Here is an 18439-nt window from a genome sequence, read left to right on the forward strand (position 1 = left end):
TGTTTTTGTCTTCATGTGTTTCATTGATGTTGTACCTGGAGATGAACTATTATAATAAAAACATGACATATTTTCCACTTAAAGAAAAGGTTGCAGAATGTTAGGAAATCTTTCTTTACTCTAGTTCTGCTTTTTAGTATCCTGGTAAGAACTGACTCTTGATGTCAGTGCCGATTTTGAACTATGTAATTGTTCCATTACTATGCAACATGTTGTATTAAGACAGGTAACATGATTTACTTAAGAGCTTTCACCTTGGGGTTTATGTTTCTATTTACTATAGCGTTCTCAGCACTCTGTTGTCAAATTTATGTCTGGCTCTGAACAAGTCAGTCTAATGATGAAAACTGTTGTGATATTCAGTCTTTATGTTCCTCCCTGTATTTTTATCAGTAGACTGTATTCAGAAGAGAAATTTCTCTAAAATATATATAAATAGACATATAACATGTTTTATGTGTCATTTTTGAAGGTTACAGTCATCTTCATCCCCTGATTCAAGTCCAATAGATTTATTGAAAGATACACACACTCTAAACTGCAGGAATGTAAGTACTATCGTAAGTGATAATATTCATGAAATAAATGAATGATAAAATTGGTCCTTGTTGATTATTTCTTTTGAGAAAAGAGGCCATCCTGTAAAAAAAAAAGGGGGGGGGGGATCTCTTTCCAGAGTTCTTAAGAGGCAATGTAGAATAGTGGTTAATAGTGAAGTTTCTGGGACCATGATGTCTGGGTCAAAGTTTGATTCACTTACTGCTGGGATAACCTCCTGTGTGTTTTTTAACCTCTGCACCTCAGCTTCCTCACTTGTAAAACAGGGATTAATAATAGCTCCAGTTTCTTAAAGTGATGTGTGAATTAAATGATTTAATACACAAAGAAACAAAAAACCTCACAGTTCCTAGGACATAGTATGTGCTCAATAAATAATAGTTATTACTGTTATTTTAATAAACTCCAAGTCTATGGATTAAAAGTACTCCTTATGGTCTGGAAAAAAGTTTAATATAAGCTACAAGATAAGTATTACCTACTATTTAATTCAATTGAACAAATATTAGCCATTTGAAGTACATACAAGATGTGTGTACTGAACATAGCACTGAATATATGGAAGACCCACATATAATATAATTGTGATGTATCCCAGACAACAAAATGCTCTAAAGTAGGTATACTTCCCAGGTGGCGCTGGTGGTAAAGAACCCACCTGTCAACGTAGGAGACATAAGAGACTCGGATTTCATCCCTGGGAAATCCCATGGACCGAGGAGCCTAGCGGGCTACGGTCCATGGGGTCGAAAAGAATCAGACACAACTGAAGTGACATAGCACACAGCACATAAGAATATAGGAGAGAAGAGAAATTAAATCTGACTAGGGACAAAAGGGAACCTGAAAATATCTTTTTATTTTAACATAGACTTTTGTTCTGGTATTTTCAAGTTTTACTCATATATTTGACACCTGTTTATTGGGTATGCATTTTGTGCCAGACTATATACCAGAAACAGGGATTTAAGTCCTTGTAGCACACAAGAATCTCTGAGTAGTGCATGTTATGTAGGCATTATGATAAAGTTTATCAACTGAATCAGACAATATAGGTAAATGATTTCTTTTGATGAGCTATATTGAACATCAGATTGTTTGGCCTATGTCTGTGTAACACTATGACAACTTTTTGGTAAAAGTCTCTGGTTTAATACATTCCCTATTCCAAAGCAGTATTTCCCATTGTAGCTTTGAATGAGATATAGTTTTACCATCATTTAAAAAATACCAAAATGTTTTTCCTTCTTAATCTAAAACTTTCCCTTATATGTGTAATTGTGAACTTTAGTTATGATTATGAATAATGTGGGAGCTTTGGAGTCAGATGGACTTGGGTTAGAATCATGGCTCCAACACTTTAGACAAGATATTAGACTCTTTAGGCCTCAGATCCTTGACCTCACAATACTTTGTAACATGAAAAAAAAATTTTATTTGTGGAGTACTTAGCACAGGACACTCAGTAAGTACAAATTGCCATATTGTTCATGACAGCACACCCACATATGAAAACTGCTAAGAAACCTTTATTTCATTCAAATAGGAAACTTACAACTTTTTATTTTGTCATTACAGATGTCAAATAAGGAGGTGATTACCCTAAGTCCATCTGAAATAGGGGAACGAGAGGCTACAAAGCAAAACCAAAGTGTTGTTCCTCCCCTGAGTCATGAACCACTCCTTGGTAAGATTTCTTTCACAACTGACCACCGTTTTGGTTTTCCAAAAACTCTTTTTTTAATCATGATAGTTTCAGGTTTAGGAAATTTCTAAATATGCAAACAGCTTTAAAACTAAGTTTTCCCCCCAAACTACAATGAGACAGATATCACCTCACACTGGTCAGGGTGACCGTCATCAAAAACTCTGCAAATAATATATGTGGGAGAAGGCATGGAGAAAAGAGAACCCTTCAACCCTGTTGGTGGGAGCATAAATTGGTACAATGACTATGGAGAACATATGGAGGTTCCTTAAACTAAAAATAGAGCTACCATATGATCCAGCAGTCCCACTCTTTGGCATATATATGGAGAAAACTAATTCGAAAAGATACATGTACCCCAATGTTTGTAGCCGCATTATTTACAATAGCCAAGACATGGAAGCAACCTAAATGCCCATCAACAGATGACTGGATAAAGAAGATGTGGTATATATACACACAATGGAATATTACTCAGCCATAAAAAGAATGGAATAATGCCATTGTAGCAACATGGATGCACCTAGAGATTATCGTATTAAATAGATCAGACAGAGAGAGACAAATATCACATAGTATCACCTATATGGAATCTAAAAAAAAGACACAAATGAACTTATTTACATAACAGAGGTAGACTTACAAACAGAAAACAAATATGGTTATCAAAGGACAAAAGCAGGGGAGGATAAATTAGGAGTTTGGGATTAGCAGATACAAACTGCTGTATATAAAATAGGTTAGCAACAAGGTCCTACCATATAGCACAGGGAACTCTATTCAGTATAGTATCATAAACTATAATGGAGAAGAATCTGAAAAAGAATATATATATATGTATATACGAATCACTTTGCTGTACACCAAAAACTAATACATTATAAAATCAACTACTTTAATTAAAAAAAAAACCCTAAGATTTTTCATTCAGGATCTTAAATACAGTAATCATAGTGTTAATTTTTAAGTGCATGCTACTTAGGTGGCACTAGTGATAAAGAACCTGCCTGCCAGTACAAGAGACATGAGAGATGCAGGTTTGATCCCTGGGTCGGGAAGATCCCCTGGAAGAGAGCATGGCAACCCACTCCAGTATTCTTGCCTGGAGAATCCCATAGACAGAGGAGCCTGGTGGGCTACAGTCCATAGGGTCACAAAGAGTTGGACACAACTTAAGCATCTGAGCACACACAGCACATTCTACTTAATGGACCTGTCATTGAAAGTCTGATTATCAACTTAGTTGTTATGAGTATTATTAAAACACAATTTAAATATAACTAACGCTCTCATGTTTAGGGAAAAATTCCATTCTCCAGAAAAAGATTTTTAAAAGATACCAATCATAAAAAGTTTCAGATGTAATTATTCATTTTAACTATACCTATGCAAAGTCCAAATAAAGAAACTTGAAGGGATACAATTTTATGCCCCCCATAACTGACTCTGATCTCCTGAAAATAAATGTTAAAGAGAATCAGAGGGAAAAAAGAAAGTGAAAGTGTTAGTCGCTCAGTCGTTGACTCTTTGGGACCCCGTGGACTGTAGCCCTTCAGACTCCTCTGTCCCTAGAATTCTACAGGTAAGAATACTGGGGTGGACAACTATTTCCTTCTCCGGAGGATCTTTCCAATTTAGCGATCAAACCCAGGTCTCCTGCATTGCAGGCAGATTCTTTACCGTCTGAGCCATTGGGAAAGTCCGAGAATCAAAAGCCTTGAAGGAACCTGGACATTCAGCTTCACACAAAATCACATATTGCGTGCTCAGTCGCTAAGTCATGTCTGACTCTTTGCAATCCCATTGACTATAGCCTGCCAGGCTCCTCTGTCCATGGGATTCTCCAGGCAAGAATACTGGAGTGGGTTGCCATTTCCTTCTCCAAAAACCACATATTAATCTTCTTAAATTCTCTTGTACTTTGGAAGATACCTAGAAAACTTTGATTAATCTCTCGCTGTGTTTTAACCATGAATTTCTAGACCCTCTTCAGTATCTGATTTAAAACACATTTCCATGGTTCCTCTTTATTTCCTTTTTCAATCAAAAGTTTGGGGACTCCTTCCTTTTATAAGAGTCTTTCAAATTTTTGGAAGGTGATGCTTTTGTCTCAGTCTTCTCATTTTGGAGTTAAACAAGCATTTTCACAAGGCAGATTAAAGTTAAATTTCTCCTTCCATGCTCTATATACACACATGAATAAACCCCAGCCCTTTATGTCCAACTGTCTCGGAGTCTGTACCTCTTAGTGCTTTTCTTTTTTATTAGAAAACTCATAGACTAACTCCCTTATGTGCATCAAATGAGTGAAGTGCAATTTATCTGACAGCAGATTGTTATAAAAATAGGCAACCCATTAAAAAATACATCTGGCATCTGCAAAATGTGTGCTTTGCCTTCAATAATACATTGTATGATATCCTAACCTTGCTTTGCCATTTTTGATGATAAGTCATTTTTTAATCTCCAAATGTACTTACACAAGCCTGTATTTCAATTCGATAGGAGAAGGAGTCCAGCTGGACTTTGAAGCCCTCTGTGACAATGATGACACAGCCATGGCTGCCTTCATGAATTACTTAGAAGCAGAGGGGGGCCTGGGAGGCCCCGGGGACTTCAGTGACATCCACTGGACACTCTAGCATTTGATTTTTAACTCTAAACATGAGAAAAGTCTTGAAGCATTTCATTTACAAAAGACTATATAGTCTTTGTATCCTTTGTATACTGTTTTTATCTTTTATTCCTATTAATGGTCTGCCAGGTTTTATAGATTTGCTCCTGACTTTGATAGGGGTTTGGGGAAATGTGATGTTTCCCTTCAGATTCGCAGAATTTTCTATAGACTGCTTTAGTCAGTGACATGGCTTCAAACCCACTAGTTGCTATATTTTTGCTAAAGTCTTTTTAACCAAGAATACCACATGTATCTTGTTTTGATTTTGTTTTTATTTTATGGTGCAGTTGTTTTGAGTTTGGGGAGTTTAATGTGTGGACATTTTCCTTGTGTCTGAGGTTCATTTATAATTGACTTAGAAGATTTGTGTAATTTGGAACATTTCCATTCCTAAGATATTTCCTTCACTGAGGACAGGGCTTATCCACTTTAAGAAAACAGTGAGTACTTGAACATTTAAAGGGATAGTGCAATTTATAATTGTGATCACAATGAATACTGTATTCAGTCTTTGTGGACTTGGGCAAGTACAGAACCACAATAGTTATGGTCAGTTGAGCACTTTGAGATAGATTTTAAGTGAGATGATTTCTTATTTAAAACTCAAAAAAAGGAAAAGCTGAGAAAGTGTCAACTTTGCTTACAGAAAAGGAAAGATCTTGGGCCCTCAAGCTGAGTGATTAGCCTTTGCCTTAATACTCAAGAGTATTAAGATTTACTCTTAATAGAACCACTCAAGATTTTTATTACAGATAGGACAGGTTTCTGATGCTGAAAAGGTATTTAGCAACAGATTAGTCTTAGTGGAAGAAGTGGATCCAGGCAGATTCAATGTCATGCATAATGTCACAATTAAGTTTATATATCTTTTAATGTTTAACGTGTGTAAACCAGTTTATTTATACACATTTGGGAAAACAATAGTCTCAGTTAAATGATTAGTTAAGTGACCTAGGAACTAGTTGTTGGCTCTCTAAATTATTAGGAAATTACAGTTACTATTGCTTGTAACCAAAGGTAATTACATAAATGACAAGTACATTTTAAAAACCATGAGGCAATGAGAAAGAATTTGAAAACCAATTTTCCAGCTATAATTAAAAATTGAGAGCATTTTTAAAACCAGTAATCTAGAAGTGGCTCAAATTGAGTGCAGGAATTAAGGATATTTAAAATACTGTATGTATATCTACATGTTTGAAGATCATAATACCATAATATTATAATGGTTCCATAATACCTATGGTTTTAATAGCTCTTTCTAGTTTACCAAGTGTATTCCCATATAGTCTCTTTTGTGCCTCGCAAGTAAAAGTAAGACAGGCTAGGAAACTAATGGGAAAACCCCTGGGGATCAACTCCAGTTTTCTGTGTCACGCTGTCCCTCTCCAGCAGATTTTCCTCAGAACCTCTCACCAAACAAGGCATTCTCTTTACCTTACATATATATCCTTAGGCTGCAGTAGATTAAACTTTCAGACACAGTAATGGGCAACATAGTAACAGGCAACAACCAAAATCATATGTTCCTTCACATGGGACATTTGCAGAGGCCATGTGGGCAAGGATGTATTGACCTGTTGTCTTGAGCCAATGCAGTGTTCCAGCAATGTCAGAGGTTCAGCACCACCCCTGGTTCTGGCATTTGAGAACTTGGGGGACATTCAAGTGTAGAATAAGCCAACGCCAACGAAATCCTGCAAAATGGGGGTATTGGTTTGTAGCAGCCTATGCATGATAGTTGGGGCTTCCCAGGTGGCTCATTGGTAAAGAACCTGCCTGCCAATACAGAAGACACAAGAGACTTGGGTTTGATCCCCGGGTCAGGAAGGTTCCCTGGAGGAGGAAATGGCAACCCACTCCAGTATTCTTGCCTGGAGAATCTCCATGGACAGAGGAGCCTGGTGGGCTACAGTCCGAGTTGGACACTACTGAGGACACACACGCCCACATGCACGCAAGCATGATAATTGAGTCTGAAGAAGCATGACAGATACACCTGTTCTCTAAGTCAGATAGAGAGGTCTGCCTATAGAGGTAACATTTCAGGAGTCTGGACCACTGCAGATTGTGTTAGACCCCCAGAGTCAGCCTAAGCCAGTGATAGTGGGATAGGTCACTGTGGCCCCTTGACCTCCCAAGGAGGTGGGGGCAACCCTCATGATCCAGGGATCTGAGAGGCAGACTTTCTCGAAGCTGGTCATTCCTGCTTGCACAGTAGCAGTTCTCTCTCTTTGCAAGAGGAGAGGTTATTCCATAGACTTATGGGTGGATAGTAATTGAATTCCTTTGAATTGAATGCTTTGACCCTTTAGTAACCCACTCTGATGTTTATCTTCTTGCCCTGGACCCGGAATTCAATCCAAGCATTGTATGATACTGTAGCTCTAAGTTCAGTGCTTTCTTCAAAATGCGTTGTCTTTACATTTGATTGCTGTTAGGAGTGACAAATTTTTTATGCTTTACATTATACTGTTTTTTTTACTCGAACCGATTATTTCTTACATGTTGGTGAAAATATCTACCAATTTAATCAAATATCCTAAAAAGAATACTCTTTTATTTATTTATTTTTTTTTAATTCTAAGAATTACCTACATGGGAGGCTTACCTGGATTGGAAGAGCCTGCTAGACTAAATTTCTCTGTGTGACCTCAAGAAAGCCATTTTACCTCTCTGTACCTCAGTTTCCTTATTTGTAAAAAGAGGTTTGATCTCTCCGTTTACTTCCTATGGAGTAATGATTCTCACCCATAGGTCTCGAACCCATAGTCAGATGCTAGATGTAGTCAGTTCATTATGATAGCCACTGGCCACATGTGGCTACTGAAAACTGGAAATGTGACTCGTATGTATTGAAATGTGCTGTGAATATAAAATGTATACCAGATTTCAAAGACTTAGTATGAAAAAAAAGGAATATAAAATATCACATAACGCTTCGACCCTGCCAGCTCTACGGTGCTGGGCGCGCATCATCCACCCAACCCGCTTCCTGGCCGAGGCCTTGTCGGGAGGACCACCTGGGCAGCGTTCCTCCTTCAGCTCGCAACCTGACCTTTTCCCTCCCTGTAGAGGCTGGCCCATGCGCGCTCAGATCCTGGCCATCATAATGCCCTCCATGCAGAAAGAAATGGCAACCCACTCCAGTGTTCCTGCCTGGAGAATCCCAGGGACGGAGGAGCCTGGTGGGCTGCCGTCTATGGGGTCGCACAGAGTCGGACACGACTGAAGTGACTTAGCAGCAGCAGCAGCGCCCTCCATCCATCCATGTTGCTGCAGATCGCAAAAGTTCACTCTTTCATGACTGAGTGGTATCCCATTCTGTGTGTGTGTATGACACCTTCTTCCATTCATCTGTTGATGAGCACTTGGGTTGCTTCCATATCTTGGCAATTGTAAATAATATTGTTATGAACATTGAGGTGCATGTATCCTTTCAAAAAAAATATAACAAGTTTGTATTGATTACATATTCAAATAATATTTTGGATATACCAAATTAAACATTAAAATTAATTTTATTTTCTTACTTTTCTAATGTGACTACTAGAAAGTTTTAAATTACACATGTGATACACATTATATTTTCATTCTTCAGCCCTGCTCTTGGACATTTAATAAGTGGATATTTTTAAATAGACCAAAATTTATACTATTAAGTATGGTGTTTACCTCTAACTGCTATAAAGAACATTTATTGATCTTCAGTTCAATGTAAATAACTGTGAACCTTTATCAGTGTATCAAATTTAAAACTTTTTTGAAATTAGTAAACTTGGAAGTATTAGACATTCATTAACCTGAAATCAAATAAAACTTGAGGTATACTCTATAGTAGTCACTAAATTTGGAAATCACTGATAAACGTAAATAGGAAGATACAGAATAGACTTTTGGTAACTAAACAGAAATAAAGGGAAGTATGTAATTACAGTGTCACAGTGGGAAAAGGCTGTTCATTGGTTGTCATAATGAGAAATCTCTGTAGAGTCTAGGGCACAAGTATATAACATAGCCACTCTCTAGGTATCAGCCCATGTTTAATGGGTCCAGTTTCAGATCCTGTTCTAAAGAGGAATCTGTCACTCATGTAGGTCATTGCTGGGCTCTGGAATTAGAGACTCAGGTTTGCCGAACAGAATATTGTGGGCATGAGCAAGGCTGACATCTCTTTGGTAGCATTATCAGAAGCCGTAAAGAAAACCTGCTGGGTGGCCACTAGGTGTCACTTTCTCATCCCTATAGGGCTTTGTTTTCATTAAATTTTCTAAGTTCCATGCGGCCTAGGAGAGGCATTTAAGACTTTTGTGCCTAGAATAAGTCTGCCTCTGTTTAATAAGAAATGCTTTTTTAAGAGAAGTCTGGGAAGATCCTTTCCACATAAAAGAATTTTTGTTTAGGATCATTCCAGATGTGACTCCAGTAAAAGCTGACTTTAGAAAGAAAATGCATCCAACTGGGGACATGCTTTCTGAATTCAGAGTATTTGGTGTGTGTGTGTGTCACTGCTCATAGAATCTTGAGTTTAGGTCTGTATTTTATACAACTTTTAAGGTCTTTTCTGTTTCACTTGCTCTTGTCTGTATGTTGGTATTTTTAAAATTTTGTGGTAAATAATGAAGAGTGAAATTAAACTATATTTTGTAGTAACTACTAGTTTGGGGTTTTTATTTAACATATTAAATTTCCTCTAAAAAAGTATGCTCTTAATTACTTTCTAAAGTGGAAAGAGTGGGTAGAAGATCCAGTGGTCTAAAACCACGAAGGGTACTTCCGTTGGTGGTCCAGTGGCTAAGATTCCACACTTCCAGTGCAGGGGCCTGGGTTCAATCCTGGGTCAGGGAACTAGAATCCACATGCCATAGCTAAGAGTTCGCATGCTGCAACTAAAGATCCCATGTGCTGCAACGAAACTAGAAGATCCTGCATGCTATAACTAAGACCTGGCTCAGCCAAATAAATAAATAAAACCACTGGGAAGGGAGATACATATCACTTACACATTTTAGGGTGTGTTCATCAGGGTGTGCTAACTGCTATAGCAGCTCTGAAATATCAGTGGCTTAACCTGGTTTCCTTCTGCTCATATCATATCCGATATCATCAACACTGTCTGTCTCTCTGACTCCACTCGTCCCTCTTCTCTGCCTCTCCCTCTTTCCATCTCTCAGTTCTGCTTTTCTCTAAGTGAGTTTTATCCTCTAATGGACCTTCTTCCCCATACTGATGCTCAAAAGCTCCAAGCGTATATTGCCCTTGTACCTGGCAATTAATAATCAAAAAACTTCTCTGTTTCCTAGTAACTGACAGAAAAATGTCCATTGACCAGGCCTCTGTTTCAGCTTGGTTCACATGGACACTCTTCTGTGTTCAGTAGGCCAGAATAAATATACAGATGGCCAGGCTTTGGTCCCATGACCAAACCTAAGTTAAAAGGCATCCTTGAAAGGGAAATCATGTCAAAAATAGCCAACTGCCTGACCCAACTGCCTAGGTCCAGAGGAAGGAATGGAGATGTAGGCAGACTGAACAATGGAAAACTCATAATTCTTGAGAGCTGATGATTTCCTAGAATTGTGAGTTTAGGTTATGTGAGCCTCAAGTTTTTTCAGATTGTTTGGTTTTGGTGGTTTGTTTTTTTCTTTTTTTTCTTGAGGGTGGGGGTAGTGTGTGTGCCTACTCAGTCACTCAGTAGTGTCCAACTCTTTGCAATCCCATGGACTGTAGCCCACCAGGCTCCTCTGTCCATGGCATTTTCCAGGCAAAAACACTGGAGTGGGTTGCCATTTCCTACTCCAGGGGATCTTGTTGATTAAGAGATCAAACCTGCATCTTTAGTAGCAATTTATATCATATGTTTCTAAGCCGTGGCTACCTTAAACAAGCCTTGGCTTGTTTAATACCCAGCCACTAGTCAGTTTGGAGGGCTCTGACCATAGCTTCAAATAAAACTAGTGGAGGTGATGGAATTCCAGTTGAGCTGTTTCAAATCCTAAAAGACGATGCTATGAAAGTGCTCCACTCAATATGCCAGCAAATTTGGAAAACTTAGCAGTGGCCACAGGACTGGAAAAGGTCAGTTTTCATTCCAACCCCAAAGAAAGGCAATGCCAAAGAATGTTCAAACCACCACACAATTGCACTTATCTCACATGCTAGCAAAGTAATGCAAAAATTCTCCAAGCCAGGCTTCAACAGTATGTGAACTGTGAACTTCCAGATGTTCAAGCTGGTTTTAGAAAAGGCAGAGGAATCAGAGATCAAATTGCCAATATCCACTGGATCACCAAAAAAGCGAGAGAGTTCCAGAAAAACATCTACTTCTGCTTTATTGACTATGCCAATGTCTTTGACTGTGTGGATCACAAATAACTGTGGGAAATTCTTAAAGAGATGGAAATATTGGACCACCTGACCTGCTTCCTAAGGAATCTGTATGCAGGTCAAGAAGCAACAATTAGAACTGGACATGGAACAACAGACTGGTTCCAACATGGGAAAGGAGTACATCAGGGCTGTATATTGTCACTCTGCTTATTTAACGTATATGCAGAGTACATCATTAGAAATGCTGGACTGGATGAAGCACAAGCTGGAATCAAGATTGCTGGGAGAATATCAATAACCTCACATGTGCAGATGACACCACCCTTTTGGCAGAAAGTGAAGAAGAACTAAAGAGTCCCTTGATGAAAGTGAAAGAGGAGAGTGAAAAAGTTGGCTTAAAGCTCAACATTCAGAAAACTAAGATTGTGGCATCTGGTCCCATCCCTTCATGGCAAATAGATGGGGAAACAATGGAAACAGTGGGAGACTTTATTTTTTTAGGCTCCAAAATCATTGCAGATGGTGACTGCAGCCATGAAATTAAAAGACGCTTGCTCCTTGGAAGAAAAACTATGACCAATCTAGACAGCATATTAAAAAGCAGAGACATTACTTTGCTGAAAGGTCCATCTAGTCAAGGCTATGGTTTTTTCAGTAGTCATGTATGGATGTGAGAGTTGGACTATAAAGAAAGCTGAGCACCGAAGAATTGATGCTTTTGAACTGTGGTGTTGGAGGAGACTCTTGAGAATCCCTGGGACTGTAAGGAGATCCAACCCATCAATCCTAAAGGAAATCAGTCCTGAATATTCATTGGAAGGACTGATGCTGAAGCTGAAACTCCAATATTTTAGCCACGTGATGCAAAGAACTGACTCATTAGAAAAGACCCTGATACTGGGAAAGATTGAAGGCAGGAGGAGAAGGGGATGACAGAGGATGTGTTGGTTGGATAGCATCACCAACTTAATGGACATGAGTTTGAGTAAACTCTGGGAGTTGGTGATGGACAGGGAAGCCTGGTGTGCTGCAGTCCATGGGGTCACAAAGAGTCAGACACAACTGAGCAACTGAACTAAACTGGCCATAGCTTAAGTAAGTGTGTGTTGAGACAGACCATAAAAAGTTGTGAAATCCTTTTCCACTTATGTGTTTCTGGCATTGAATTGACACTTAGGCAGTCCTAGCACTTGGCTGACTGTTAAGCAATCTTTCCCACATGGCTTCCCTGGTGGGTCAGATGGTAAAGAACCTTCCTTCAACGTGGGAGACCTGGGTTCAATCCCTGGTCGGGAAGATTGGTAGGGAAGTTCAGTTGCTCCTGGAGGAGGACATGGCAATCAACTCTAGTATTCTTGCCTGGAGAATTCCATAGACGGAGGAGCCTGACAGGCTACAGTCCATGGGATCACAGAGTCAGACATGACTGAATGACTAACACACACGCACACACACACACACACACACACACACACACACACACACAGACTGTTATCCAGGGAGAAATCTGTTGCATGTTATCTTGGGTGTAAATACATCAAAATAATTTTTGTGATAAAAATTTTTTTAAAAACATAAATAAGAAGCCTAGTTTATGTAAACTTATAACTTAAGTGAACTCTTAGAAATTTCATTTAATACTTGATTGAGTCAGCAGTAACCAAAAAAACTTCCTATCTATCAGAACTGACATCTAGACCAATAGCATATGATTACTTGATTGTTCAGTTATTTGTGGGAATCCACAGTATTCTATTTCACAAAGATCAAGAGAGACATAGTTACAGTGCCTGAAATATCTTCTAGGGGAGGCAAGAAGATGGATGGATACATATCAGATTATATGTAAGATAATAAAATTCATAATATTTACATTGAAAAAATGTTATTCTATTTCTTTATAATAACATTAGTAGCATGTTTTGTTTTTGTTAGATTGGTGCAAAAGGAATTGCAGTTTTGTATTGTTGAAATTTGCCATTTGATATTGGAGTATATTCTTAAATAAATCTGCTTATGTTATACATCATTTTAATGCATATTTCTCACTTTATTTTTTGCTAATGACTTACTACTTGCTGTCTATATTTATTTTATACTATAAAAATTATGTTAGATAAAAGCAAACTCAAGAGATTTTTTTATTTGTGTGTGGTAAAGCAGCAGAGACAACTCACAACATCAACAACACTTTTGGCTCAGGAACTGCTAACCAACATACAGTGCAGTGGTGCTTCAAGAAATTTTACAAAAGAGATGAGAGCCTTGAAGATGAGCGTAGTGGCTGGCCATCAGAAGCTGACAACAACCAGTTGAGAGCCATCATTGAAGCTTATCCTTTTTACAACTACATGAGAAGTTGCTAAAGAGCTCAACATCAACCATTCCACAGTCATTCAACATTTGAAGCAAATCGGAAAGGTGAAAGACCTCCATAAGTGGGTGCCTCATGAGTTGACTGAAAATCAAAAAAATCATTGTTTTAAAGAGTTGTCTTCTCTTACCCTGTACAACAACAAACCTTTTCTCAATTGGATTGTGACATGCAATGAAAAGTAGATTGTATACAACAATCAGTGCTGAGCAGCTCAGAGGCTGGACCAAGAAGAAGCTCCAAAGCACTTCCCAGAGCCAAACTTGCACCATAAAAAGGTCATGGTCACTGTCTGGTGGTCTGCTGCCAGTCTGATCCGCTACAGCTTTCTGAATCCCAATGAAACCATCACATCTGAGAAGTATGTACATATCAGTGAGATGTACCAAAAACTGCAACACCTGCAGCTGGCACTGGTCAACAGAAAGGGCCCAATTCTTCTCCACAACAGTGCCTGACCACATGTCACACAGCCAACACTTCAAAAGTTGAATGAATTGGGCCTCATCCGCCATATTCACCTGACCTCTCACCAACTGACTACCACGTTTTCAAACATCTTGACAACTTCTTGCATGGAAAACATTTCGAAAGCCAGCAGGAGACAGAAAATGTTTTCCAAGAGTTTGTTGAATCCCAAGGCATGGATTTTTCCGCTATAGGAATAAACAAAACTTATTTCTCATTGGCAAAAATGTGTTGATTGTGTAATGGTTCCTATTTTGACTAATACAGATGTATTTGAACCTAGTTACAATGACTTAAAATTCACAGTCTGAAGCCACAGTTACTTTAGTACCTACAGATCAATTAGTTTTCTGATTATAAAGGAAATTTATATTCCTTATTGAGGATTCAGAAATACAAAAAAGGGGGTCTGCAATCAGGGGGGGTGGAGTACAAGGATATGGAGCTCACCCCCTACCACAAATATACCAAAAGTACATCTACCCATGGAATAGTTCTCACAGAATGTCAACTGATCACTGGCAGAAAGCCTCTAGAGAGACCTCCACGTAACTGAGTAGGATGAAAAGGAAAAAAAGGAAGTGGGATGGGACCTGCATCCCTGGGAGCAAGCTACAAAAGAGGAAAGGTTCCCGCACACTGTGAAGTCCCCTCACCTGCAGGGACACCAGCTGGGACAGAAAGGGACCTCAGAGGCTTGGTGGAGACCACAGCAACTGGTGGGCAGCAGGCAGAATGAAGGGAGGTTGCCCAGGGGGGTCTGTGCTACCTCCCTGCAGACCCCAGCTTGAGACACACGTCTGCTGGTAGAGGCTGGGGGTGGTGCTGAAACTTGGGGTTTAGGAGACAGCCTCAGGGAGAGGACTGAGGTTGACTGTGCAGAGACAGTCTGAAGGACCAGGAGTGTGGTACAGCTGCAACTAGGGGTGTCCGTGAAGAAACCGAGGGATGCCATAGCAGCCAAGCACCGTTCCTAAAGTGGAAGTGAAAGCACTAGTCACTCAGTCATGTCCAATCTTTGTGACTCCATGGACTGTAGCCTGCCAGGCTCCTCTGTCCATGGGATTTCCCAGGCAAGAATACTGGAGTGGGTTGTCATTCCCTCCTCCAGGGGATCTTCCCAACCCAGGGATCATACCTAGGCCTCCTGCATTGCAGGCAGATTCTTTACCATCTGAGACACCAGAGAAGCCCCCATTCCTAATGGGAACACAAAGAGAGAGGCAGGAAGCACCACCACAGCCTCCTTCCCCATGCACCTGCCACCACCTCTGAGGGGTCCTGTGCCAGCCACCACCTTGGAGGCTCTAGGAACATGCACCAGTGGGTTGACCACACACAGAAATGGGGTTGAAATCACAGGTAAGCCCCGGGGGCTGCATGACTTAGGGCACAGAGCTGAAATGTCTTCCCGTAGCTGCACAAACCATAGATTTATGGTCTCTGCTGTGAGCTTGGTAAACTCAGAGCCTGTGAGACACCCAAGTGGACATGGGTGCTTCTGCAGCTGGGATATGTCTGGTCTTAGCAACTGTGAACTTTGTGGGCACATAACACTGCGGGCTGGGCTGGGCCAAGGTCTGCACTTCCTCCTTAGCTCCCATGGGGTGTCTAGATGCATGACCATGGCAGTCCTGGGACCTGACTTCAGTGGATCAGTTCTGGAGGAAACAATGCCTGAGGGATACCAATACCAAAGCTGGTTGTCATCATTCTCACAATTGAGGTGGGGCCAAGGGCAGTGCCCACAACAGAGTACTTTGTGAGCCTACACAATGGGTGGCAGGTGCCACAACAGAGCACACTCACTAGTGGCAGAGGAATACTCAGTGGCTCCTCTCCCACTGGGAGTGCTCCAATCCCACTTACCTGGAACCTCAGCTCAGAAGCACAGCTCAGAAATGGATTTGGAGTCTTCAACTCCAACATCTAGGGAGCAGACCCTGCCTGTGACAGGGCTGTGACAACCACTGAGCAAAAAGGAGGAACAGTTGATTGCTGGTCACCCAAAACCAGTCACTCCCTCTTATCAAGGGGATAGTGACCAGGACACGCTGAGGAAGGAGGTGGCAGGCATGCATACTAAAACAGCCCTCATATCAAAAATATTAAACCCATGCAGGGTAAACTTGGATCCTCCCATATAAAAATAGCCCTCCAAGACTATAGTAAATAATTACTTCTTCTTAACTCACAGAGCAAGAGAAATATGAGTAAAATGAATAAGCATAGGAACTACTTCCAGTTAAGAGATCAAGAGAACTTCCCTGAAAGGACAAACAATGAAACAGACTTCTTTACTCTGACAGACTCTGAGTTCAAAAAGGAGATAATAAAAATATTGAAGAAATTAAGAAAGACTATCAATAGAAATGCAGATTACTGGGGAAAAAAAGGCACTAGAAGTTATAAAGATGAGCCAAGAAAAATTAGAAAACTCATTTGCTGAGATGAAAGCTGAGCTACAGACAATGAATAGCAGATTGATTAATGTGGAAGAATGAATATGTGATTTGGAAGACAGAATAATAGAAATCACCCAATTAGAACAGCAGACAGAGAGCCAAATGAAAAAAAAAAATGAAAGCAATAAAAGAGACATATGGGATACCATGAAGCATGCCAACCTATGCATAATAGGAATTCCAGAAGGAGAAGAAAGAGAAAAGACCAAAAATTTATCTGAAGAAATTATATCTGAAAATGCTGCTGCTAAGTTGCTTCAGTTGTGTCTGACTCTGTGTGACTCCATGGTCTGCAGCCTACCAGGCTCCTCCGTCCATGGGATTTTCCAGGCAAGAGTACTAGAGTGGGGTGCCATTGCCTTCTCTGATCTGAAAATGACCCACTTCTAAAGAAGGAAACATACCCATATACAGGAAGCATAGAGGGTCCCAAATAAGATGAACCCAAAGTGAACTGCACCAAAACATATAATTAAAATGCCAAACGTTGAAGAGAGGATTATCAGACTTCCCTGGTGGTCCATTGGTTAAGAATCTGCCTGCCAATGCAGGGGACACAGGTTTAACTCCTGGTCTGGGAGGATTCCATATGCCATGGGGCAAATAAGCCTGTGTGCCACAAATGCTGAGTCTGTGGTCTCGAGTGGACGAGCTGCAACTATTGAGCCCACATGCCACAACTACTGAAACGCACATGTCCTAGAGCCTGTGCTCCACGACAGGAGAAGCCACTGCAGCGAGAAACCTGCATACTGAAACTAGAGAGTGGCCCCAGTTGCCACAACTAGAGAAAGCTAGTATGCAGCAGTGAAGACCCAGCACAGACAAAAATAAATCATTTTCTATAAAAGAAAAAAAAAAAGGAGGAATCTTAGGGCAGCAAGAGAAAAACAAACAGTTAATTACAAATGAATCCCCATAAGGCTATTGCTGATATCTCTACAGAAATATTGTAGTCCAGAAGGGAATGTAAAGATATATTCAAACTCTTGAAAGGAAAAAATCTGCAACCTAGCTTACCCTACTCAGCAAGATTAAAATTTAGAATAAAAGAAGAGATAAAGAGTTTCTCAGACAGACAAAATCTAAAAGAATACAGCAGTACTAAACATATCCTAAAAGAAGTATTGAAAGGTCTCCTTTAAGTGGAAGAGAAACAAGAAGCTATAAGAAAGAAAATAACAAGTAGGAAGTGAATCACTTAAGTAAGCCATTACACATATTTTTTTAAAAAATAAAAATAAAAAAAAAGTTTTTTGAGACAATGATAACCACAACAAACAGCAAAAGGATAAACATGAAGATGTAAAAGAGGACATCAAAAATCATAAAATGTGGAGGAGGAGAGTAAGAAAATGTAGATTTTTTTCTTCTATAATACATTTGAACATATATGAATTTCAGTCCATAGCAAGTAGATATAGGAAGGGGTTAACAATACTTGAAAAATGAAAATCACAAGCATACAATAGATTCACAAAAAACAAAAAGAAGAGAACATAAACATAATAGAAAAGGAAATCATCAAACACACAAAAGGAAAAACAAAAAGAAAGGAACAAAGAACCCCGCCCCTCTCCCCCTAGAAAAAAAAAAGAAAGGAACAAAGAAGAAATATAGACTCAACTGGAAAACAAGGTTTAAACTGGTAATAAATAGATATCTATCAAAAATTACCTTAAGTGTCAATGGAGTAAATGTACCAATCAAAAGACAAAGTGTCAGATTGGGTAAAACAAGAGCCTACGATATGCTGCCTACAAGAGATTCACTTTAGGGCAAAGGACACACATAGATTGAAAGTGAGGGGATGGAAAAAGATATTTCACACAAACAAAAATGGTAAGAAAGTGGGGGTC

General features: G+C 39.6%; 1 protein-coding gene across 1 annotated transcript in view; it reads left to right on the forward strand.

The window, feature by feature from the left end:
• Window positions 1–10109, forward strand: part of BMAL2 (basic helix-loop-helix ARNT like 2) — a 104018-nt gene extending 93909 nt beyond the window's left edge. Inside the window, exons 13-15 of the mRNA XM_061125176.1 lie at window positions 473–548; window positions 2137–2245; window positions 4772–10109. Coding sequence (XP_060981159.1) covers window positions 473–548; window positions 2137–2245; window positions 4772–4908 — 322 coding nt within the window. The 3' untranslated portion in view covers window positions 4909–10109. The remainder of the gene's footprint in view (window positions 1–472; window positions 549–2136; window positions 2246–4771) is intronic.
• The last annotated feature ends 8330 nt before the right edge of the window (window positions 10110–18439 follow it).

The sequence above is a fragment of the Dama dama genome, chromosome 22, assembly GCF_033118175.1.
Source record: "Dama dama isolate Ldn47 chromosome 22, ASM3311817v1, whole genome shotgun sequence".
In the NCBI taxonomy this organism is placed as follows: Eukaryota; Metazoa; Chordata; class Mammalia; order Artiodactyla; family Cervidae; genus Dama; species Dama dama.